Source organism: Pteropus medius, unplaced genomic scaffold (genome assembly GCF_902729225.1).
Source record: "Pteropus medius unplaced genomic scaffold, Ma_sr-lr_union100, whole genome shotgun sequence".
Lineage (NCBI taxonomy): Eukaryota > Metazoa > Chordata > Mammalia > Chiroptera > Pteropodidae > Pteropus > Pteropus medius.
The window spans coordinates 4,874,261-4,901,806 of NW_024350319.1; the positions used below are offsets into that span (position 1 = coordinate 4,874,261).

The window sequence follows — 27,546 nt, forward strand, 5'->3', positions numbered from 1 at the left end:
TAGATTTCTCCTGAGAGCCATTTTTCAATTAACCACTTGCATAAAAATACCCATTTTAGGCTCTTCATTTTGGGAAACTGACTTTAGACATACAAATTACAAAAATTAAAGCTCTGTGGTATCTTCTTACCTGGTACATTTCCATATTTTGCTTGTTAGTGATTCTTTGGAAGCCTGAGTCAGGAGATAAAATGCACTCTCCCCTCCCTTAACATAGAACAACTTTGGGGCAGAATGGGGGAAAAGTGGATAATACTGTTATTAAATATGTATTATTGAGATATATCTTAAATATTATATGGGTGAATAAAAAATGTTAAATGTCATTGCTACAAATAAAAAGGAATAGCTACAAGCAGAATAGTTTCTGCTTGTAGCTATTCCTTTTTATTTGTTTTTGTTTTGTTTTAGTTCTATTAATTTGTCTTCATAATATTTCCAATAATTCCTGTTGGTTATAACTTTTTGAAGCAAGAAACTAGAACTACTAAGTGGTCTCTGGAATACCACTTAAAATATGTGGTAGTAACTTTGTAAATAAAACATGAAAGATTTTATACACTTCCAAAAGATCAATTTGGCTCTCAGTAATTAACTTTCTCTCATTAGTGGACCTGTCAGTTCTTATTAGTTATTATATAAGGTATTATTTATGAACTATAAGTGCTTTCATATTTTGATTGAGAAATGTCTGACATATTCCCAAAGAATAGCAACAAACTTTAAAATAAAGTCTCTAAATCTTTTCTCACATCATTTTCTGTCTGCTTATCTTACTTATTTTGTTCCATGCTAAAAGGCTAAAATGATGCAGGAAACAGAACATATAAAATATAACTTGAGTGGAAGCCTGATCACACCGGCTGCTCTGGAGCATGATGGTACCACAGTTTTTTCACCTTGAGGAGAGAAACAGCCTTTTATACCCCAATATCCATCATTCATTGGCTGCAAGCAAGCCACCCCCCCAGGTGGGAAGGTGTAACCTTACAAGCATTTCCCACTAAGAAGGCTCCAGGCTGAGGGTAATTTTCAAGAGAAATGTCAAAGTGAGCTGTCAGCAGCACCTGCAGGATGAGAACCCCAATATGATAAAGGGATTCTGGGCAGGTCACAAAAAGTATCTATAATAGTATTATGAAAATAATACATTGTTTTCATCTTTCAAACTAAAAGTACTTTAGTACCAGAGATTCTGATCTGCTTCCATCTATGAGAAGTACTGCCCTAGAGCCTGGGTGCTTTCTGCCATAGCATCAGACTGAGAGGGATTGCAAAGCAGTTGATGCTTCAGTATGGACCCTGAAATTGGCTATGTCAGATTTTTGCAGTGAGACCCATTTATATCTGCTTTAAAATCCTTTAAATTTTTCTAACTAATATTTTTTCTTTTTTAAAAGAGATACTATTGTATTTTACAGAGTCCTGGTCTCTCTGAGAGATAGTAATTTCTAATTGAACCAAATCCTTGTTCTTTGATAGGTAAAGGAAGTGGTTTAAAAAACTAGACAGTCAGAAGAGCAGTGAAGTTTGGAGTAAACACCCTTAGATGAAAAAAAAAATCAGGTAACAACAGATAAGATCAGAGGAATCTAAGACAAGTAAAAAAAAGAAACCAAAACACTGTCATTGTGTCATTTTTCTCTTTTGAGTATGTGAAAAAATCATGAGAACTCAGAGTTGATTCTTAAATTCTGTAAACTCAAACTTAAACCCTCTTTAATACCATTTGAATGAGTTGGAGGGTAGCTACAAACAGAAGAGAATAGATTCCCAGGAAGGAACTGAACATCAAATTCACCTGAAGTTCCTAGAGCTATGCTGTAAAGTTACACTAGCAGATTAAAATTTAGAGTGATTTATTGTTTTAAAAATGTACATCTACATATATACACACACATATATGTATATATATAATGTTCAGTGGCAACAATATATATATTTAAAGAAAAATCCAGAGTTAAATCAAGCAAGCAGTAAATAAATAATAACAGTTTATATAAGGCACAAAATTATAAATATGTTTTTCTTTAAATGCTTGTCATCTTTACAATGTAATTAGTATAGCTATACATGGTCTTAGTAACTTTCTTAAGTATAATTGAATAGAAAAGTACTTCCTATATTCGAAACCTAGTAGATCTAACTCCATCATCACACATAAACTACATTTCCATAACAAGGCACTATCATTTAACTCCTGATGACATTTATTAACAGAAAATAAAAAGCAACCTCTTTCAATGTTGGACTAAGCTATAAAGTGACTAAAGGGAGTCATACCTTAGATTTTTTTTTTGTATTTTGTTTATTGAGGTATAGTGAGGCTTCTTTATTGAGAGAGAAAAAACATGTGTTCTTTCTATATTTACTTGACAAGAATGTCTCTACCTTGCCTCTAAACAACTAAAGTAATGGGATACCTAGACTTGAGAAGATTTGCTTATCCCTGTACCACAAGAAAGGCCCTATGATATGCTTGGTTTTGAATGACTTGCACACACCAGCGGGGTGGTTTCAGTTCTCTGAAGGTGGCGAACTCTGAGGCACTTTAGTGAGTGGTCAATGAGACAGGGAATCAAGAGCCCCTTTCACTTAGGAACCTTCTGCTGAGTGTACTGCTTCCCCTTCATTCACTAGCCACATGGCAGTCTCAGTGCTTTTATTTTGGGTGACATAATCATTATCCTTTCAAGACATGATATATTAGTCTCAGATGTATACAACTGCAAAATCCTTTCCCTTCAACATTCCTTTTCAAAAATTGCACAAGTAATGAAAACATTGTCACTATAAAAATTCAAATAATATAGAGACAAGGAATCAAAAAGAATTCTCTTTCTTCACTTCACCATGCACTGCTCACATACAGCCTTGGCTTAAGAGCCACTTGTCAATCAGTGAATCAGAATTCACAACCATAGTGTCTTCTGGGTATTTGCCACTGGCCTTTTTGACTTCCTGATTTCACTGCCACCTCAAAAAATACTTCTAGCATGGTCTGACTCTACAATGATGTGTTATTGATTAAATAAAACCATATAAAATCTAAAATAATCATAGTTTGAATATAACTTATGACAGAACAATTTTTCACTTCAAACCTTATTGTAGCATAAGTGACAAAAAAAAGGTTTGATTGAATTCTTCACTTTCAATTCATTATTTTAAAATGATGCAGATAGTGTCAAAAAAAGTATACAGTTGAAAAAGCTTTGAGGAAGCCTGCAGGGATGATAATCAGAAAGCTGATTGCTGATACTATTTTAGAAACGACTAGGAAGGAGAATCCACAGCACCTACAATTACCTACTCCTGCTTTCAGTAGTTTCTACTATTTTGTGCTATGTATGAAGCTGAAAAGGAAAGCCATTAGAAGCTCTGACAGAGTCAGCAAACTGTATAAAACTCGGCCTTCCAAATATTCACCACCAATTGAGGCCTCATATTAAATATGGGCTTTAAAGAATATTTCTTTTGTTTTTTTTCCAAAGAGACAAGAAATCTAGGAAGACAGTATTCGAAGAAGTATGATCATTTACTTTTAAAAGAAAATAATGAAAGTCAGATAAAATAAAATTCATTTTCAAACTCAAGAATTTCACCAAGAAATATACAAGAAGCAAGGTTATTTTCAGTCGCATCCCAGAGATGTTTAATTGTTAGATCATAATTGGAATACTGGAGCTATCAATAAAAGGAAAACTATAATTATAAAGTAACCATAGCCAAACATAATTTTAATTTTTACATTCAAATTTCCCTAAAGAGAACAGCCCAGAATGGTCAGCATCAAACTATAAAAAATATTCTAGTAGTCCACTTGTCATTTCTAACAGGAATCTCAGATAAAAGAGAATAAACTGCTTACTTTTTAAATACTTTTTGCAAGTCAAAAGAGCAGTATCTTGAAAAAGATACTTTTTTTTGACTTACTAAAGAAACTTTTACAATGACCTAAAAGTATGATGTAAATCTAAAGAGCAAACAATGTGTTATTTCTTCTGTTAGAATCATCTTTATTATATTGCCATTATGATATTTGTAATCACATAGTCATTTTTATGGGTTTAATTAGTCTCCTTGTTGCTCCAATATATTATTAATAAATAATTTACAAATGCAGCCAAGTGATTTCTATTTTATATTTATTTAAAAATTTTGTGAAAATTTAAAATTCCTAATTTAAACATCTGTTTATAAGATTTTTGTAAAATTTTTAGAGGACTTTGGTCAATTCTAGAATTTTTATTTGTATTTCTGTCTTTTGAGGCTTAAGTATTCTAGGTTTATAAAACAATTTTCCTTTGTGTTCATCTTTTATGTATTTCATATTTCATCATTTTGTCAGATGAAGTTTAGTCATACATCAAAGCACCATATTCAGTTTCTAAAGCCTCCTTTTTTCCCTCCTTTCTGTCCCTCTCTCCCTCCCCGTCTTTCTTTTAGTTTCTAATGGCCCTTGGATAAATTTCTTTTCTTTCTGTGTATAAATTTCTCAATCATTATGATAGCAAATTGTTCAAAGACTAAGATTTAACACTCACTAATTAACCTTAAATTATTTTGTCATCACACTTTTATTCATAGAAAGAAAACTATCGATGATACCTTTATCCCTGATGTGTCAAGTCCTCTAGTAATCAGAGGCTAAGTATTATGTCTATGTAAAGCTGCTTCTAGAGCCACAACATATTTTCATATTAACTTTGCCCAATTCAAGAAAAAAAGTATTATTTGCCACACTTTTGGCAAAAAAAAAAAGTTTTCCCTTAAAAATTATTGAATCAGTGGCTGTTTGTTGTTTTCATGAGTCAGTTTTTCCTCCAGAAATACTCTTTGAAATTTCAAAATTATATGAAAGCATAAAATACTATGTTCTATATTAAACTGTGTTCTGAATCGTAATTGTAATAGTATGCAATTTTTATTTAAGATATTGCCTTCCTAGAAACCAATTTTTTAATATCGGCTAAAGCGCAGATTTTTCAGAATTTTAAAGAAAAGCATATTTCATAAATCGAAGTTGCAGTTCCCTTAAGACAAGTTCTATTTCGGTGCCTACATTTACAATAGCTGAGGCTGTCACAGTCATTCACCTTCATCATTAAAAAGCCATATAAAGTTTCTTTCTCCTCTAAAGTTAGAATGTTAACTGTTGGCCATGTAGACTAACTTTCTGAGCTCTTTAAGGTTTATGTCCAATGAGGTATAAGCCAGCTAGGTAACCAGCAAGACAAGGTCAGATCTTAACACTGAAAAACCTCCTATACCATAACTCATTCAAAATTGTTTATGAAAAGTGAAACTTTTAAAAAAGCCTTTATGGATACCTTTGGAAAAACTCTTTATGATTTGCATAAAGACTAGTTTAAAAATAGGGAAGACATTTGTAGCATTCAGCCAGGCCTCTCTAGGTTCACTTTGGTTCAAATCTGTGAGGGTCTCTCTGTGATGCATGAGTCCATAGGGTCTACGTCTGGCTCAAGCATACCCAGATATTGGTGTCTGAGAAGAACAAAGCCTTCCAAAAGGTTGCAGCACTTATCTTGCTGTGTTGCGAGATGCCCTCTAAAGGTAGTGCTGAGGGAAAACCAGTGTGCCATCAAACCACTAAAGAACCTGAGAACTAGCTGGTCCTGAGGTATGAGGCATTAGAAAAACACACTCAGAGTTGCCCTTAGCCATTAACTATATTCTAGCAGCCATTGCTATAAAGAGCTGATGCACCTGACTCGCAGCTACAAGAAACAGTAGACTCTGAAAGTTACTAAGAACCATCAGAAAGCCCTCTACTTGGGACTTGGGTCCACTACTGAGAGTGAACAATCTTTGGAGCCATTATCACTGAAAGCTACCGCTAGGAAACCACAGATGAGATAGGAGAGGCTTTATATCCCTCTCCCCATCCCCTTTCCTAAATAAGAGATCCTCTTACCTGTTGGGAATGCAAGAGAAAGATAAATGTTGGCCTTTCAATATACTGCAGATTGAGCGTAAAGAAGAATTTCCTGACAATAAATCTGGTACATTTGAAGACTCTAAAGCTCTCAAAATGAGCTTTACTGGATAAAAAGTCTAGGTTGACTTCTAGACTTTCAATAATTATGATAACTTTTATTGACACTACGCTGAGTGCCATTTACTTTTCTAAGAATTTTGTATGCATTCACTCACTTAATCTAATGACTGTGAGCATATACCATTATATATCCATTTTACTGATGAGAAAAAGTATACAAAAGTTAATTAACTTACCCAAGGTCACATATTTATAAATTATGAACACACAGTCTAACTGCAGAACTAGCTATGCTTTTATCTACTTCTTATACTATGTGATAAGCAAAAAAATAACGGCCTCCCTAAAGATAGCCACATCCAAATTCCTAGAATCTGTGAATATGTTATGTTACAGGGCAAAAAAAAAAAAGACTTTGTAGACGATATTAATTAAAGACCTTGAGACGATGATATTATTCTGGATTGTCCAGGTGGGCCAAATCTGATCACATGAATCCTTAAAAGCAGAGACTGCTTCCTGGCTTTGGTCAGATGTGTATCTGACTGTAGAGAAATGTTCAGAGAGATGCACGATAACTGGTTTTGAAGATGGAAAATGAGGGACCATAAGCCAAGAAATGTAGACACTTCCTAGAATCTGGAAAAGACAAAGAAACATATTCTAACTTAGATTTTTCAGAAAATAATGCCGTCCTCCCAATACATTTGTTTTAGCCCAGTGAGACCTGTGTTGGATTCCTAACCTACAGAACTGTAAGTTGAGAAATTTGGGATGTTTAAGCCACTAAATTTGTGGTAATTTGTTACAGCAGCAGTGAAAACAAATACACATTACGTCATTGAAAAAGAGAGTTACTAAAGTATTTTCTTTGCTGGGGTAAGAAGATTTCACCGTAATCTTAGGTATATATGTTATTTCACTAGTTTTGAATGTACCACATGGTTGATTGTTCCACATTTAGCGTTCTACCAAATATTACAAGAACAACATATTTAGATTTTGCTAGTAGAGCTATAAAATTGATCAGATTTCATGATTTAGATCTTTGATACATACAAGATAGCATACTACTGTTCGGAAATTAGGAGATGATTTTTCACCAAACAATAAAAAGTTATTGTTGTAATTTTCAGAATGCAAATAGTCTAATAATTTTTCACCAAATTCTGTCATCAGTGCAAAGTATTCTTTGAAGACTCAGAAAAAAACAAATTTGTTGAAAGGATGACATGTTGCTATAATGAGCTTTTTCATAGCAGTGTCAAAGTTTTCATATTTCTCATCAATATTCATCATAACAGAGACCACAAAATAGGTTCAGAGTTATTTGCTCTCTTTCATAGCATACTGTTTATAAACATAAATACAGTGAAAAATCAGATGACTGGCCTTTGCAGGCAGTCTTTTGGGAAACATTCTACCTCCACAAATCACGAATGCCACAGACAATTATCAGACATAGCACTTATTGCTCTCTGTTTCAACTAACATGGCAATATGCTTGTTGATAGAATATATAGAGAAAAAAGAAAACTATACTTATTGGCAGTAGCAGTTTCTTAGCTGATGAAATTTATTGATTGAAAAGAAATAGAAAACAGAAGTAAATGTTTTAGAAGGGTCAGGACACCATAAGAGTAAGCTTCAAAACAAGTCTTCAGAACAGCAGTTGAATCCTGCAGAGCTTCATGATGGATGAAATTAAACTGGCCACAGACACTACATTTGTATTCGTTTAGCAGTCAGGTTGTGGAGCGTTGCTGGTTCTTCCCAGCATTGGAGATATGATGGCCATAATTCGGTTCCTGTGGTCTGGATTCATACGAATATTATTAAAACTATTTCTGTACAATGAAAGAACGGCAATCAAAATTAATTAGGTAGTACAGACTTTGCCTGCTGGGATAAAATAATTGTCAAAACAACTTCACCTCTGGCACCCAGAGATGTGGTGGCTTATTTTGGGCAGTAGTATCATTCTGCCTATTGTACAGAGACCTCAACAGCAAAGAGAGGGGCTACCAAGTTGCACACACAGTGTCCTGGATTGATGATGTATGAGAGTTATATATGCTCAGTGTGGAAAGGATTATATTTGTTTGTAGCTAGGTTATATTTGTTTTCATAACCAGTACTGCCATTCACCAGTCTGCTGGATTAAACACTGTGCTTATTTATCTGTTCTTTTTAAACAACTAGTTTTCTTTTTCCTTCTAAATTGACCATTTGTACAACTGAAGTAGCTATTTGAGCATCACTCTTACCACTACCCCATTAACCTAAAAATAAAAAAATATATATTATTACTCTCTTAATGGTATAAGTTGTACATAATTATGTTAGAAAATTTAGAAAACAGATAAGCAAAAAGAAATATATATATTTATCATATATATGATGTCTTGCTCTTTATATATGTGTGTTTATATATATGCTATCTCCCACTACAACCACTGTTGATGTTTAAGAGTATGTCTTTGCAGATATTTTTCTATACAAACAGACATATAAACATATTTCAGCAAAAATAGTATCATACCACACATAATGTTTTATAATCTGCTTATTTCACTAAATACTAGTGTACTTCTATATCTGCTTTCAAGGACTCTATTTTTAATAACTACATATTATTTGTTGCATGAATTTACCATAATTTTTTAACCAGTCCCTTGTTATTAGACATTTAGGTGGCTTTATAATTTTATTATTATAAATAATACTATAATGAACATATTAGTAAATGCATGTTGCATATTTTTCCAGTTATTTGCTTAAGATAAGTTATAGAGATTGAATTAAAAGTTATGCACTTTTCTAGAGATTTTGATGCCCATCTGTAGTTTCATCTTTAAATAGGAAAGAAAAGAGATTAAAATCAGAAAGACAAAAATCATTTAAAAGACTTAAATGAATAAACTTCATAAAAATCTGAAAAGCTAAATGAAAACACATATAGAAGTATTTTAATTAAGATCTGTTTATTAAACCATTTGCACACACATACACAAAATTATGAGTTTAAGTGAGAATCATTAAGTTTACAGATCAACATATTAAATGATTTTTTAATTATTTTTTAATTAAGTTTATTGGGGTAACATTGGTTAATACAATTATATAATTTTCAGGTGTACATTATCATTTGACACCTGTATTTTCTACTGTGTGTTTACCACCCATAGTCCAGTTTCCTTCAACTACCATATATTTGATCCCCTTTACCCACTTCACCCTTCCCCTTTACCCCATCTACCATCATCCCTCATCCCTCATCCCTCACCCTGCTAGTTTTTAAATAATAAGCAAGGAGATTAAATATTATCCTCTATTCTATTAATATTTCTTAAGAATTAAAAAAACAATAACAGCTATATTGAGATCTAATTTACATAACATAAAATTCACCCTTTTAAAGTGGTTTTTACTACATTCACAGAATTGTGCAACCATTACCACTATCACATTACCACATTTATATTTCATTTAAATGGAATTATATGTGGCCTTTTGTGACCAGCTTCTTTCACTTAGCGTAATGTTTCCCAGGTTCATTCATGTTGTCAGTACTTTGCTCCTTTCTACTGCCAAATAATAATCCACTAAATAGATGTACACATTTTGTTTATCCACGTATCAGTTCATTCTTCAGATCTTGTCACCACCATGCTTAAAATACTTCAGTAGCTCCCCCAACTGATAAGTATGTCTTTGAAAAGCCCTTCTGAATCAGATCCCAACCTACCTTTTGGCCTGACCTTCTCCCATGCTCCCAACCCCATCCACTCACACCCTTCCACCACCACTCCAGTCATAATAGAGCTACGTGCAGTTTCTTGAATGTAACAGACACTTTCTCTATTGTATGTGGTATCCCTGCTATCTGGAATACCCTTCCTCCCCTTATCTGTATTGATGCCTTATACTTGTTCTTTATGATTCAGCTGCCAGGTATCTCCTCCTCTTAGAAGCCTCAATAAACTAAAAATAAACTAGGCACAGCTTTTTTGATAATCTATCGTATTTCTGTTATAACACTTGTCATACTGTTTTGTAATTGGGGGTTTTCTTGACTTTTCTTCCACTATATTGTGAGCTCATTGAAGCCAGAAACAATATTCTGTATATCTTTATAACACTAGCAATCAAGGTCTAGCATGTGGTAGATACTCAATAAATCTTGCTTTTATATATGATTAAAAAAATTATATTCTTTTATGAACTAAATTAATCAATTTAAGGGTTTTGTAAGTATGTAGATATACACTTTATACTTAAAATGCATGCTGGAGTTCTCTTTTGTTTAATTTGTTCATATATCATTTATATTAAAATTCTCAGTAACATACAAAGTAAGGCTCATTAAAATAAACAGTACTTATGTGTAATTCTAGTAAGGTTTTTTTCAGTGCACTTCGAATTTACAACATATCAAAAAGGAGACATTTTCAATGCAGAATAACTTAAGCCAGTTTCAGAAGTTGTACAAAAAATGGTTAGTGCCATATTTCAAATGGTTTAAGAAAGAAATTAAGACTAATTAATGAAATTAATTTATAAATCATAGGTGCACCTTAAAAACAGATGAGCTTTTTTTAATGCAAGATGTTACTTTTCTTAAACTTGACTTGGAGAGCAGTGCTTTGCTTAAAATACTATAATAACCTTTGAAGTGTACATGTATAAACTGCTTTTAATATGCTTTCACTGTATTCTATATAAATGAAAAAAAATGTAAGTAGGCCCAGTTCTTGATAATAGAATCCTAACCTCTGTTACTTCTGACTTATAGGGTATCTTTGTTACTAGGGTTCAGCCTGATGGACCAGCATCCAACCTGCTACAGCCTGGTGATAAGATCCTTCAGGTAAGACAGGTCTTTTGAGTTAAAACATTGAAACCAAAAAGACTCAAAATAATCTAAAATGTTTCTTTACTACTTTATTATGGAAGTTCTATATTTTTGGATTGCCCAACTAGACCTATGATCTTAAGCATTTTATATAATGTCTGTGGGACTCACATTCATTATGTGTAAATGAACTGTGGGTTACTTATATCTGAGGTCCCTCCAGCTCAAAAATTTAATTGTTCAATAATTTTATCAATTTCCGGTAAAAAGTCAACAATTACAATGTAACTTTAAAACACTTGATAAATACTGCTTGTTTAGCAAAGGAAATGACTAGTTTTCTTCTCTACTGAATTTCAAAGAAATTATTTTGAATCTCAGAGTCTGAAAAAAAAATGAAGCCAATTAATCTCAGATCTCTCATCTGTTAGAATGCCAGACTGGGTAGAGTAGTATTCCGTAGCTTAAGACGAGATTGGCGAGTTGCCTTTATCCGTGACAGAAGTAACAAAAGAAAGAATTTTCTTTTCAGATTCAGAAAAGGATGTAAAAAAAAAACAAAAAACAAAAAACAAACAAACAAAAAAAACACGTTTTATCTATCTATAAAGCGAGAGAGAGAATATCCTGCAGAAGGGAAGTAAGAATTAAGTTAGTGTCTAGTTAAAGGGTCAGAATAGTCTTTTCTGGGTATGAAATTCTAGAATAGTTATATTGGGGACAGGGGGATTTAGTATTTCTAGTTTCTGAGAGGTATACAGCTAAAGTGAAGTACACAGAGGAATGAAGTCCTAATGTAAGAAATAGAAAGGAATTATAAGCCCAGTCAGTGGAAAGCCAAAAATATGCAGAAGAGCTGCACCTGGGATGTCTCCTCTCTTTACAAATGACTATCAAGAATGTAACATTTTATTTTTGCTATAGAACTCATTTAGATCTAGTACAATAAAATCAAAATCCATTTTCAGTAAAAGAAGAATGCACATAGACCTTAATCGAATAAATTACTATGTTTACAGTTTCATTCATGCTAGTTAAAAGCACAAGTAGCCAATTATACTTTCTGAAAGAAATAAGAATGACTAATTCTAAACTGAAATAATTGCCAACATCAGATGCTAAGAGGGCAAATTACATTTTTCTCTCTTTATAATACTGGCCTTTAGTTTAAAGAACACTGGAAAAAGGGGGTTTATAACATTGAGTTATCTGTCATTTACAAGATCATTAGAATATATTCTCACTGTAGCAAATTTATTTACAAGTCTTAATTACAATGTACAACCTGGACCTCAAGGTAAAAAGAAAAACCAAAACACAACGAATGAGCCTCCTAAGTAATGGCAGTTATTGGGCTTGCTGTAAACTGATAGCAAATAAGAAATAAATTTTATGTATTTGGAAATTTCACTAAAGAATTTCCCAACAAGGCCAAATAAATTAACACTTTTTTATATTTGATCTTATTTAGTAGTTAAAAATCAACAACACTAGAGAAGTTGGGAGAAAAGCAAGCAAGATAGGGTGGAAGGGATGTAATAATCTTGTGACTCTTAGCGTTCAGAAAAATTATTGCTTATAATGATATAATACATTTAAAGAATAGATTTTTTTAATACAGTTTGATTAGAAGACAACCAAAAATAAGCTTAAATAATGTACATGATTATATGCCATATCTTTATTCATTTCATTTTGTTCATAATATATAAAGTTCAGCACAAATTACTAATTAAAGATTGAGATATATGATATTTTTGGAAGATCAAGAAATTATTGTACGTATTAAGTAAAACATGAAAACCAGTAAAGACAAGTTCATTAGGCCGGCTCTAATTTCCATAGTCTGGCTGAAATGAAAATAATATTAATTAAGCATCTATATGGTCTCATTTATATCGTACAACAACCCTGCAAGATATCTGTTATTGACAGAGGTTAAATTACTTATTTGAGCTTCTTCCATTATATAATACTGATGCCACTGGAGCAAGTTTTACTGATAATATCATATTCATCTCATTTTCTATTTCTTTATTTGGAAAATGTACATTAAATGCCCACTAGGTACAATGTATTGTGCCAAACAATGTGAACAATGGAATGGGGAATTTAACAAAGTTTCTGCCTTTATACAGCCTACGCCAGGAGTAGACAAGCCCAAAATTACACAGAGTAGAAAGCGAAGGAGGAAGAGAAACAGGAAAAGAGCTGACTATCAAACATTTAATAAAATGAGCACATCGTCTGTCTTCTTTTAAGACCAAGCTCTTTACTAAACCAGAGACCAATCTGGCTACAAAGAGTCCCCTGAATATGAGACATTGGTTTTGCAGTTACTCTTTTTGTCGCTTGTCGGGGAACTGCTTTACGGACCAAAGCAGGGAATTCTTTTGTTAGAGGTGTTCAGTCAACATGTTTGATAAGAAAACAGTCATTCTAAAATAAGAATAGGTAAATAAATAAATATCTTCAGGATTACTATTTTTTTTATTAGTTCTACACCTACATTTCTATACAAATAATCCAGTCTTTAGTTGAGTCTATTCTATCTCGCCATGTCTTTTTTGAGCCTGAATTTGTGAAACATTCAAGCTGTAGTACATATGTGCACTTAAGACAGAAGAGAAATTCTTATCTATGTTTTATCCTATGAAGATTTTTGTAATACTACAGTAAAGCCACTAAGACTTCGAACTCTCTCATTTAAAAAGTGTAATATAAATTTTTCATGTGAACTCTCTAAGAATATAAAGCCTTCAGATTTTTGATAGGAAAATTTTTTAAATGACTTGGTATAAAGTCAATGTAATGTTAATTATGCAGTATACTTAGCCCTAAATATATCCCAATATTTAATGAGAGTGGTCTATCAGATTAAAATTCTGAAATGGGAATTAATTTTGGATAGTTAATGTGAAACATAATTATAATTATCTGAGATTCATACTTTTTCTGATAATGCCTGGCTATCAGGATTAAACAACATAAAAGCTTGCCCTTATAGCTCTAATTTGGTGGCTGTATTTTTTTATTTTTCCCTCATCCCAAGAACTATCCAAATGAAAGTTTTTTGTGTACTAATGAAAATCTAAGGTACACAATACCTGAACACTGACCCTTTAAATGTTTGTCCCTTGAGGGTGAGTTTAAACCAAACAAAAATCACATGCCCATGTCTCTAATCCCATTTCTTTTTCTGATTCTGAAAAGAGTTTTGCTGTCCTTACTGGATAATCCCACCACTACTGCGCCCAAGCCTTCTTGGAGAATAGTTAAGTTTAGAGCTTCAACTAATATAGATACTACAGAATTCCTATGAGAATTACAGCATGATCTGGAGAATATCTGCAGTATAAATATCCATAATTTATTCACTTGACAAAACATTTACCAGAAAGAAATCAAAGATAAATGCAGGAAAGACCAAGAGGATGAAATGCAGAAGCTAAGTGTGTTTTACAGTAAACTGATGAGCTGTAATTCCGAAGCTCTAATTTTTGTTGGAATCACAAATATTATTTTAATTAACCTCAATCTTTTCATGTCTAAATCATGAAAAAAGAGCAATTTTCTTTTTTTTAAAGAAAATTGCTCTTTTGTGGCAGATGTCAAGAGAAATTAAAATAAAGAAGGATATCTTCTAGGAATAACAAAGATTATAGTAAAATGTTCCTTTATACTTTCAAATCAGCCAAAGCCAGAAACCCATTAATTATATGTTCTTAAAGAAAAATTTTTCAGAATATCTTTTCTTTCCTGGATTGTTTTCTTATTAACTTCAATTTGACTTAATAAACCATTCATTTATTTCTCATTTTTCATTACTTACAATTTCCTCAAAATTGCACACATTACATTGTAACCTACGATAGACTATGCATTTATAAAAATTGCATATGTAGTTAAATGTGGCAATATAGTTTAAATTTTCATTAATTTAACGGGTATTCTTAAAATCATCTTTTGCATTTATGTAACACATTATTCAAAGTGTCAAATGTGTAAATGTAAATTATATGCATTTATTTTTCAAAGCATCATTGGCTTTATACTCTGCAATTAATATCGCCTAGCACCGGTCTTTATTTCCTTAGCTCTTCTATTCACACACACAAACAACCACAAAACTTTACTGGTTGGAAAATTGTGATTCTTCTGGTCTTCATTTTAATTGGAAAAGCCCTATACAAATACGGTAACATAATTCTCTGATTCCCTGTCTGAACTGCTCAAGATGTAACCCAGATAGCCATATTCATTTTAACAAAACGATATAAATTCTGTTTGCTCTTCTGTCCTAAGAAGGGGAGAAGTTGCTCTAGAACTGAGATTCTATCTTCTCCTTCCATTCAAACGCCTCTTCTAACCTCCTCTGCCATCGCCTCCCCTGATGTCAGTCCTGTCATAGTGTTCCATGTCATGAAGTAGCTGAATTAATATTAAAAAGTGAATTTATTTAATGAACCTACAACATTTGTTACAACCTCACAACAGCCAATGAAACAAGTTATGTCAAGATACAGAGAGCTGACTGATCCTTACATTTTTATCTTTTAAAAAGTTAGGCTTGACTAAACAAAAACAAAGTTCCTTTCTCCGACATTTTCTCTTTCCATTCCTGTGGCTTAGTGAAAATTGTAGTTTTTGAATTCAAGAAAGTAATAATGAAGTAATATTAACAATAGGAACTAATGTTTATTGATTAATTGTTTATAGTGTGCCTGACCCTGTCCTAAGCACTTGACATATATTAATTCATTTAATATGTAATAAACATTCTAAAATGACATGCTTTCTGATCTTTTGGAGTCCTTCTTTTACTTTGAAGCCATCACCAGGCAGTCCCTAGTTTTGATAGTTTAAGTTTTGGTCTTTTAAGTTCACCAAAGCTCTAGTTTAGATCCAAAATATTTTGGGGAACTAGAATTAGAGATAGAATCCTAATGTTTATTTGACTCAGTGATCTAATTTATCCATCCTTCTGGGAAATCACCTCTATGTTTGTGTTTCCAACTGTATAACTCTCATTTGTACTTACTAAGCATGAATACTAAAAGTTGATGCTTTGAAGCTATATTAAAACCTAAGTTATACAAGGGGTCTTTCTAGCCTTGAATCAGAATCTGGACTGTGGTTCTGAAGATCTCGATGCCTGGTTTATAGGAAACAAACCCAGATTTAAGGCCAGAATTAATCTGGCTATGCCATTTCCCTGCTCTTTCCTCTGTGCTACAGAGAATTAGGGTTATTTGGAGCCACTAGAAAATATTCGATTCTCTTGGATTTCTTGCTTCCTTTAGGAGCACTCTATCTTGATCCCCTTTCGTATGACTCTTCCCAGCTCTCCTCCTGCCTGGATCTCTTTCCTCAATGTATTGGTCCCCATAAGAATCCCTGTTCCTTAGGACTGGCTAGAGCCAGTTTTATGCCATTCTCTAGCAGGAAGGATTAGGACCTATTTCACTTTTCCCTCTCTCACTTCAGACACATTCTCCTAGATACCCAAGTCAACAGCAAACATTATCTTTCAGTTCTGCACCACACACCCAAAGTTGCATGCAACCCCATCCTGCTCCCCAAGGAGGATTTCCCTTTGTTCACATGCTTTTTTAAAAAACTTATTTTCTGATAAATCTGTCAGCATTCCATGCAGCTTAATAAAGATGCAGTGAAACCTGACTTCTGTTGCTAATGTGACCACTCTGACCTTCCTGAATTCCAATCTCTTATTTCTAAGCCTGTAATCAACATTTCCGTTGCATGCATTGCCAGTACGACAGACTCCATCATCTTCCCAACTTGGCTTGCTCTTCCTCCAAGGTTTTTGTTTACTGTTAAGGAAGTCACAATTTGATTCTCGTTTGTTTCTTATTCCCTTATTCAATCAGGTACCAAGTTTATAGATTCTACCCTAAAATTTACTCCTTTTTAATCTATTTTCTCTCAAGGCTCCTGGCACTGCCCTAGAAGATAGTCTGACATTGTCTTTTTACTTTTGAGATGGCTCACAAATGGCTACAACAACTCAACCAGATTTAAAACTATAATAAGAATGAATGATTCAGCAGTTCTGTAGATTCTGGTATAGGACTAATTGTTATTTCTACTAGTATTTTTAGAACAAGTTCAATTAAATCCAATAGGAATCTGAATGAGAATTATGGCTCTGCAATCACTAGAAAGAACAGAATTATATTAGGAGGTGATATAGCAACAATTTTAAGGGGAAGATGTTTATTATTTTATCATGATCAGTGAAACATCAGTTCAAGTCACTGGAGGTGATTGTGGTCTTATTATTTCAGTGACATATTGAGAGAAATAATAAGAAAGAATATTATGGTAGCAGATATTTCAGTCCTGGCTGTGTGACCTCAGTCAGGTCACTGGTCTCTCTGAGATATAGTTCTTCCACTTATTACATAAGAAAATTAGCCTAGATCAGCAATTTTCACACTGTTTTTAGGAGCACCATGGGGTTGGAAGGTGTTGGCAAGCAAGCTGGTCTTTGAGTGCAACGCCTCCTCCAACTCTCACCTCTCTCTTTCCCTGGCTCTCTCATTCTCTCTCTCCAGGAAAGTCCTATTGAAATGTTTTACATATTGGGCTATCTCTCTTCCTTTCGAAGAAAAGGATTTATGAGCTAACCCTTCCTCCTATAAAGCCCTTCCACATAAACCTATTTTTATAGTTGCTGCTTATACTTAAGGTCTAAATTCACAGATATTTTTTATTTTTAAATTCTCCTAAAAATGGTGATATATGTGGTTTATCTTAAAACCCTCTTACCTGCATGGACTGTTGCAGGAGTTACTTGTATCGCCAGCTGTTCACATGACCAGGGCTGGAGGAGACTCCAGGCGTGAGATAAGACAAGGATTTGTGGTCTCTTGCTAATCACACTTGCCAGGTGTGAGTACCAGGAAACTCTTTTGTTAAATGCCTCAGAGAAACAGCTTCCTTGGAAATTTTCCCTTTTCTCTTTTTCTTCTGCTCAGCGACCCTCGTAAGTTATTTATCTCTTCCTATGTTAATTCTACTTAGCATAAGTTTGCTGAGTGCTTACTACATGTAAGGCATTTTCCACCTTATTTTTAGTTTTGTCCACAGCCATTTCCTCTTCTGGGTGGTCATTTTTTTGATGGGAGCCTACCTGTTTCATCTTTTTCTTACTTCCTATCCCCAGCACAACGCCTTGGGCACAGTTAGAATAGAAAAGACATTTTTGGTTGAAAAATGATAGATCATCATGATTGGAAGTGGACTATTCTTCTTTGAAGGTCTAAAGTATTATTCAGAATTAACAGCTGTGATTAATTTGCTATCTGGGTTTTGTACTATTTATGTCCTTAACACCGATACGATTTTGAAGCCAATAGTTCCTGAAACCAGGAATGGTCAAGTCTGATGATGAACAATGTACAATTCATGGCCTCCAGATCCCAGAGCATTTATTATCCCTGAAATACTGAGATATTTAAGTTTTGAACAAGTCTTTGAAAGATCTCAATGAGTTTTGAGTTCATTGAAATTCTAGGTTTTGAGTCTACAGGTAGAGAAATCTGAGCACTCACAAAATTATTATTATTACTAAGATTTGACATTTAAGAATTTAATTATTAAAGTTAAGTTTTAATTTTAAAATTAAAATTTATTTTTTGGTCAAATTGAAGACATGAAGAAAGTTAGTATATAGTTTAAAAGTACAGTGGAATAAACATATACCTCACCCAAGTTTGCTATATTCCTGATGTCAGAAATTGGATAAATGTAAAAAGGGAATGTACCATATGCTATTCTCTATTTCATGTCACCATTTAATCAGAAATAACATTGAATGGAGCCTAGTTGTCTGGATTTCACTATAACTTAAAGCAAGAAATTTGGGCTGTGTGACACACCTAAAGTTCTACTCAACCACTATTTCCTGCCACTAAAACAGCCAATGCCAACTTGATAGACATTTTAATTAATTAAATGTTATTAAAGAAAATATATATAGAGAGAGAGATTCTTTAATTCAAAACAAATGTATATTTCTAATTACATACATTTCCACAAGTTTACATTTTCGTTCCCTAATATTTTTCTTATTCATAAATGTACTATGGTTTGAAAAATCAATATTTAGGGCCACCTTTATCATATCATTAGCCAACCAATTTTAACAAAGTAATGATAAAATATAATGTATCATACGACTTTCACCAAAATTATAAATTATACAGTATTGCTAGAGGTATACTTCTATTTTAAATTCAAAAGACCAAAGGCAGTAAAATACTTTGAGTGGCTATTTGAGATATTAATCATATTTTAAGAAAGCATAAAAAAGTAAAATAACAAAAGCAATGGGTGCCCCAAATTAGTATGTCAATTGAAAATTGAAAAAGTCAGCCAATTAACTGTCTCTATTACCTATACTTTGCCAAGCAGTCAATTAGGCTGACTCTTCTAAGTCAACTGTCTCAGCCTACAAGGAAAAGTTAACATGACTGTCATCGCTGAGTTTCCAAGGTTTATTCCTACCAAGTTTCATAAGGTCTTTTTTTTATTATTTTTTTTGAAGAGGATGCTTCCTGGGTGAAACTTTATGGGATCCACTTCTCACTATATTAATAATAAAAATCAATCCAGTCAAGGAAATCTGCAATTTAATGTAGAGAAAACCAAAGACCCATGAGCTTAACTACAGAGAAGCATATACATTTTGTAGCACAAATATCAAATCATAGCCAATTTGAATCCTGAAATTGTAACCTTAGGCTAATTATGCTTAAAATGAATTTCGATTGCATAGATTGAGGATTCTTTACTAGAAGGCAGTGGACATGTTCTCTGTTACTGTCAGTGTGCTCTATTCCTGAGGGATGGATTTCTTAGCTATATCAGATGGAATTGAGACCCAGTAGTGTAGATCATGAATATACTTGCATTTAGCAATGGGGGAAATAAAAGTGATCTCATTAATATTAATATGTATAAACTAAGAACTTTTCAGTGAGTCAAAATAAGATTTCAACTATACTGTAGGTGTCCAGTCATGTTTTGCATGACTGAGATATTTAGCCATGCTGACTAGTTTGTATCAGTGATTATATAAGCAAGAAGGCAATGGCCCTTTGGACACCAGAACCATCTCAACAAGTTCCTGCAAAAACAAAACAAATCAGAACAAAACCAAACTACTATATTTCATCTGCATACATCTGTTATTCACCAGTATATCTCTATAAGTAGCACAGTGACTATTACTACAATAGGGCAGTCCTAGGTAGGACATACTAGGCACTTAATAAATATTTGTTGAATTAATAAATTGAGTTAAAGCTGGGTGAAATTAATTAGTTATTTCCGTAGTTACAATTCTATTTGAATTTTTAAAACTGATAACTTTTGGTTCCTCAACACTCCCTTGAATCTTATGATTAGAAACTGAAAAAGTGAAAAACAAGTGTCTTGTATTGATTGCTCTGTTTTATTTGTGTTTACAGGCAAATGGACATAGTTTTGTACATATGGAACATGAGAAAGCTGTATTACTACTGAAGAGTTTCCAGAACACAGTAGACCTAGTTATTCAACGTGAGCTTACTGTCTAAATATTTTTTATAAATAGTGAAGATATGTCTAGCCAGACCTAATGTTCAAAAATAAATTTATACATAGAAACAAATTTTGCCAATTGCTGGACCAATGGCAAACATTAGTGCCAAATGTATAATACTATATGTTAGCACTGATCATCCTTAAAAAATGTTAACTATATAAATATGATGTTTATGTGGTTATGTATAAGTTTTAATTGTCAGCCTCTGGCTGTGCATTGGTGCAGTTTTGTTTTTGTTTTTGTTTTTTTAACCAAATAAGTTTCTTCTCGAAGTGGATTTCATATAATTTCAGAGCACGGAAGCACACATAAGCTCTTTATGAATTCTGCTCTCCATCAGAAACACTGCCTCAAAGTTGTATATGCCTTTATATAGAAAATACAAATATAAAGAATTGTAATTCCCATAAAATATTTCTAGCACAAGGTTCATGTTGGCATATCTACAAAAGAAATATAGAGCAAAACAATATTTTCATAAACTAAACATCTCGGATTGAGAAAGAAAATATATCTTAAAATAAGACTTTACTATATTGAATCTTTTTCAACAAAAATTACATGATAATGCCTTATGAAAGTAATTGTACATATGGTATAAATGTTTATATTTGGTTCCATATTCATTTGCTAAATTCTCATAACAGAGTGAAATATTTCATAAATTGGCCATTTATCTCTGGGACCTGAATAAAAATAGGACAAACCAATTTATTCAACGCCTTTAGCTAATTATAATACATGCAGAGTTAAAAACAAAACAAAACAAAACAAAACAAAACAAAACAAAACAAAACAGACTAAAGGTCATTGCTGATAAATCTTTTTCACCACAAATTTAAGCAGTGAATGATGGGTGGCAGGAAAGGTATTGCTTTATTTCATTCAAGTTTATATTGATTATAAACTGTAGCCCCTGTAATTTCTTTACTTGTAAATGTGGAATTAATTTGTGTGTTGCTTTATCTAATTTGCTATTTTTGAACAATTTAAAATGAGTTTGGGGGATTGATAAAATTTATCATTAAGAAAGACTGTCATCAGAAAGTTATGGTGGGAGATTTAAAACACTTTGGTATTTAAATATGAAACTTCAAATATAATTTCTCAGAGCTATAGTCCACCTGTATTATTAATTTCAGTGCCTGTTTTTGTGGGCAGAAATAGAGAAAATACTTCTTTTTCCAGAAAAATTTTAAAGTATATAAAATCCTGAACTTTGTGTCACTGGAGAGAAAAACAAGCATAGTTAACATAGAATTAGTTATTTTTACATTGTTTTCTTCTATAAATGACCAACTCATTTTATAATCCTTTAAAATATTTCTTTTATATATTAGTCATTAATTTGATTAAAATATTAATTTAAAATTCCAGAATAATTTCCCAGAGTTGGTTGTTTGAATTCTCTCTTGTATTTCCACAAAGCTCTTTTTAAAATATATATATATATATATACACATAAAATAAATTTACTTTACATGCTAGTATTTCAAGTATTCCAGTAGGATTTTCACAGTAGTATCACATATTGACGTCACCAAAGCTCTGAGAATAATATTTGTAAGTTAATTGTTTTATGGGGACATTGAAAATATTGTATTTTTGTAGGGTCTATTAAAATGAATGTCACTTATTAGAAGTACAGTGGTATTTTTTGGCAGTAGAATTTGTCACTTGAAGGCAAATGATACTTCACTTTATAGATGATGCACTAATTTTGATGTTGCTTTATGTCAGGGTGACATACCATGATTTTATAGAGTTTGACATTTAACAAATGATTAAATGATTGGCCTATTTAATATGTTTCCCAGAAGTAACTTTTAAATGCATTTTAATATATTTACAGTTTCTGATGAGAAATGTTTTTCAGAGCCTAATTTTCTTTGTCAAAAACTTGCACCAAACCACCGTATCCAGCCGCTATTATAGGATGATCATCATTAATCAAGACAGAGGCCCTCACTGGCCTCTCAAGATCACTTAAAGGAAAAACAAAGTCAAGGGTGTGGTTTGGTGGCAATGAGGCATCTCAAATCATCCCATCAGTTTTGTTTAATCTTTTATGGGCGAGGTGAGAGAAGAGCCAGTTATAGAATGTCCCAAGTCTTTTTTCTTATGTCAGGTTTCCACGTCATCTCCAGGGCGTCAGGAGATCCTTCTGAGGCACAAAGCTGAGAGAGTCATGATCCTAGTAAACACCTCTGCCACTCCTGATATGGCAGCATTGTCTTGGCCAATGCTTTAATCCTTCCTGTTCTGCAGTTCAGAAATGAGGAAAAGCAAAAAGGGATCTCTCACTAACTGGAAAAGAAATCTGAGGTGCCAAAGCACCTCATTATCAATTGTACTGCCATGCTGCATGCTGAGAAAAGGCAGGCAATTTGCAAAGAGGCCTTTTTTCTTTTTAGGTTGAGTAGGGAAAAAAAAAATCACTAGACACCTGAGGTGAGGGGAATCTAATTGATTCCAATGGTGACCAAAACCAATATTACATTGATTTTTGAGTATTGACTTTTTTGGAGTAACTGGTATTGCTGCCAGAAAATTTTTTCTGAAATAAGAATCCAGTTTATGTTAACAAAAACAAAACAAAACAAAAGATAAGGGTATGCCTTTAAAAAAGAAAAATCAACAACAACGAAAGAGTGGAATTCACGATGGCTCCAGGAGACTCTGCCTCTGGTCTTTGATTTTTATTGACATCTTCCTGCTGAGAGATCTGTCTGTATCCGATGGATCAGTAAGACACAATGGAGGGAAATGAGAAAGATCAGAGATGGAAAGAACAAGCACTGAAAATTGTTAGTAAAATTGCTGCGGATTTTACAAGCCAAACGGGCATTAGCAAATTCTTTTTAAACTATTTTAATGGCTTATAATATGTTGTCATGAAATTTCGCTTACCATAATTTCAGCCTTCCAGATAACACAAGTCACCCAAAGAAACAATAATTTCAAAATATAAGTGTTCTTTCAAGAAGAAATAATCAGTCAGGATGACTACAAATATTTATATCGTGCTAATTTATTGCTCACTGAAAACTATAAACTATATGTGTCCTAGTTAATTAGACTTGTAATTACATAGACATCAAAAAATTCCAGTTGTTTCTGGGCCTTACTTTGGATTACCACCTTCAAGACAGAAAGCAGTTTTAAAGAGGGGGTGACAAACCAGCATTAATTTGTTTTTAATCTTGAAGATGATCACGCACATATCACTAATATAATGGCTTATTTAAAGTAGGACTGAACTATTTTTTACCAGGAGGGCTAAGGAGAGAATATTTGGAGGGAAGAAAACTGAAGAAATTAGATTTACGTATGCAAATATTAAGTGAAAATTCAAATATTATCCGAATTTGCCAAAATCATGAGATGAAGGAAGCCAGAAAAACATTTTACTTTTAACCATAAAATCTACTTACTATCTTCACCACAATTTAAAGTTTTGGGAAAATGGTGTGTTTGCCACCTTGTCTTTTCATTGGCTTTTAATGCTGTCCTCAGTGAATTTTTACCTCTCATTGGCACACAGATCAAGAATGTCTATTCTGATGAATACACTGTTATCATGAGGCAACAGTACAGCATCACTGGATAAAAAGCCAAGCTGGTATAAGACGGCCACTCCAAGTGTTTAGTAAATTCAGACAGGTTTAGTTCCTGATGTACTGACCGAACAGCAGGTTTGTTGAAACATTGAGTCAGTAAAAAGTTAGGCAAATAATGAAGTCCAATAAGTTAAGAAGATGGATCCTTCATCTAGTATCAAGAAAAGCAAGGGCTGAAGTTCCAGTAAAGTTCTTTTCACAGAAATCCTAGATATCTCTGAAATGTTCAAACACTGGGTTGGTGATGTGCCCTCTCTTACGATTGTAGTTATCTGATAATGTAGGAATTGGAGGGAAATCTTCAGATTCGAGAGCACTTGCATGAACTTTTCTCCTTAGCCACATAACTGTGTCCCATTAAAAAAAGCATCCTGCCTCAGCCCAGCATACGTCTCCATCATTCAACGAGAGCATCCCCCAGGTTTACATTATAGCAAGAAAATAGAACGTGGGCAGTGGAAAAATAGGTGTGCGAATAGAAAGTATGTGGGCTAATATTATGGGAGATCCTGGACATTCGCCTTCCTATGCATCCTTTCAGCTCAATTTGATCTAAACCATTCAGAGAATATATTTTCTGAGAGACTCCACTATACAAGACTAAGGCAGATGCAATCAGGTTTTGTAGTTACATCCTGAACCTTCTGGGGGCGTTTCTGTTCCTAGTGTGTAAAACTGACCTCTTCTCATTGTTGCTGTTGCTGCTGTAGATTCTCTGATGTTCCAAAGGAAGCAGGTGGCTGCTCTCTCCTGCTGACACAAGGATGAGAGGCCCTCTTAGAGTTCTAACTGTCCGGAGACGCTTGAGTATCAACTGATGGTTCCCGCTTCCAGTTTGCGAGAAACTTTCTTGGGTGATCAAGGAGCCTGGAATAGTAGCATTAAGCATGCTCAAGAGCACTTATCACGTCTCTGACAACAGCAAACAGTGCTTGTGTGCAAGGGCGAGGGTGGCAAAATGCCTTAATAGGACTTTGTTTCCACATCTGTTTTTAAAATGTTTAATTTTGCCATATCTGAGCCTCCTAGCTGATTGTCATTGGGACAGGTTCCAATCTTCCTCCCTTTTTGACACTGTCTGCAAAAGAGTGGTTTGGAAACACTCGCTCATGAGGGTCTAAACCGCACAACTTCTACTTTGCAGAATTCAGAAATTTCTGATAAACGAAGGGAAAACTTCACTCTCAGATTTGATTAGAAAGAATAAATGGAAATCGAGGAATATTGAATCCCCTGGGCTTTTAACTATGTGATTGTCGAAATCTTTCCCAAGAGCAGTTCTATGGGAAGTAAAAGGAAAAATGGAGAGAAGGGAAAGAAGTCACTGGTTCCTTAGAAGCCTTAGAAGCATTACTTCATCCGGTAGTTTCTCCGGTTGTATTTGCTGGAGGACAGTCAACTCACGCTGGGATGTAAGGCAGGCACAGATGAGAAGGATCTGTCTGCAGCTGTGTCAGTGCCTCCTCAAATTATCCTGGGCTGCAAAACACTTTTTTTTTTTTGCTTGATTTTGTCCATGGCAGCACCTCAAAGAGTGAAAGCTTGTGACATTCAGGCATTTATGTAGAAAGCATTGAGATCCTGTGACTCTTATTAGTCTGGGGCTGGAACCAGTATAGGCTTGACCTCCCAAAAAATCCATGGACCCAATTTCCACAGGTGTGATTTTTAAATCTAGCCTATTTTTCCCCCTAAAAAAAAACAAAACAAACAAACAAACAAAAACTCTTTATTCTTTAAGCTAGCATAATTTTCAGTGTATGTAGGAATGGATATTGAGGAAAAAATTAAATGAATCATCAAATCTCTGTAGTTTTGAAAGTACATATATATATTTTTAAACTATCACTGTTGCACAATTGTATTATTTGTGTCAGTGTTTTTCCAAAATAACATGATAAGTAAGCAGCCTGCATCTCTACACCTAAAGTAAAATATCTTAGCACAGAGATTTTATTTTCATCAGCAAACTGCACATTTCCTCCACAGGAAAACAATTACTGTAGCTGAATCTCAGTAATGCCTAAGGTATGTCGTTCATAAATTCAAAACATTTGGGGACATTTTATTGAAGAATATAACAAAAGCATTAGATGCGAAGTTTATAAATATTTGTTGAGCATCAACTATACACCAGATGCTTCAAGGGATATAACGTGGTCTCCTCTGCACAGAATCTCACAGTCAAGTGGAAAGATGAGAGAACTTCCACAACAAAGACAGTACAAGGCAACGTGGTGAGTCTTTGTGTCCCTGTCCGCAACCCTCTGCATTGCAAAAAGAAGCAGAATCTTTAATCAAATCTCTTTTGGGTTTGAGCATGGTAGTTCCATTTGGACCTACAGGTAGATCTCCCTATCTGGGTCCTAGGGTCTTTGGGAGGCCATTATGAATCTTTTTTTCCAGGATTTAGGGCAATATTTGATAGCCTATCAGGGAACATGGGAGTCCATGGGATCCAATATTAGAATGATCCATTCAGAAATGCAGTGAGTTGAATAGTTCTTCAGGTGGTTGCATTTCATGCTTATTTATTTCACTTCCTTCAGCAGGGCGAAGAACATTTTCACTGCATGCTGTTCAGCCCATCCCATGAAAATACTGTTTGCATGAGGTTGGTCACACATATCCACGTATCATAGACATCTATGTATTCTTCCAAGGAAAGTTTGATTCTCTGAATCTAGAAATTGCCTTTTTTTTTTTTTAATTTACCCTATACATACTCAGCATTTTAGACACCTAGAAATCCTTACCTTTCTCTGAGTACTCCCTGTGTTTTTCACCCTCAGCCTTTGCCCACACAGGTGCCTACTAGAATGTCTTTCTCTTTCTAAATTATCAAAATGACATGCAGCCTTCAGGGTCTAGCTCAAAGATCACCACCACCATGAAATTTTCCCTGATTTTAATTGGAAGAAATTTCTCTTCCTTAGAACCATCATATTAATTTTTACTTATCATATTCTAACTGAGGTCATAGTTATTCAGTGTTTGTTCTTTCTCTCCTACTATCTCTAAGCTCCTTGAGAGAGCGGATCAGACAATATCAAGAAGAGGCATTCTAGATAGAAGAGCTCCCAGAGGTCACAGCAGGTTTTGCTTACCACGTATCCTTAGTGCTCATCATAGTGTCAGAAGCATAGTAGGTGCTCAATAAATATTTGTACAATGATTAAATGGATGACAGGCCTGGCACATAAACAAACTTAATAAATATTGAACTAAACAGGAAATCAATGTTCAATTTGCATAACCTTAAGCCGCTAACCTCTCACTTTCTCAGTTCATTTACCATTTCTAGTTTGTTTTGAATTCTCCCTTTCAGCCCAATCCTCCTCACATCTTCAGAGTTTCTTGAGACCTTTTAGGCTCTTGTGTTCTGTTTCAGTTGTTGCATTTGATTTCCCTCACATGTTCTATTACCTTAACACTG

General features: G+C 33.8%; 1 protein-coding gene across 1 annotated transcript in view; it reads left to right on the forward strand.

Moving 5' to 3' along the window:
• Window positions 1-20,996, forward strand: part of LRRC7 (leucine rich repeat containing 7) — a 1,130,220-nt gene extending 1,109,224 nt beyond the window's left edge. Inside the window, exons 34-35 of the mRNA XM_039838554.1 lie at window positions 10,818-10,892; window positions 20,375-20,996. Of these exons, the coding sequence (XP_039694488.1) occupies window positions 10,818-10,892; window positions 20,375-20,482 (183 nt within the window). The 3' untranslated portion in view covers window positions 20,483-20,996. The remainder of the gene's footprint in view (window positions 1-10,817; window positions 10,893-20,374) is intronic.
• The last annotated feature ends 6,550 nt before the right edge of the window (window positions 20,997-27,546 follow it).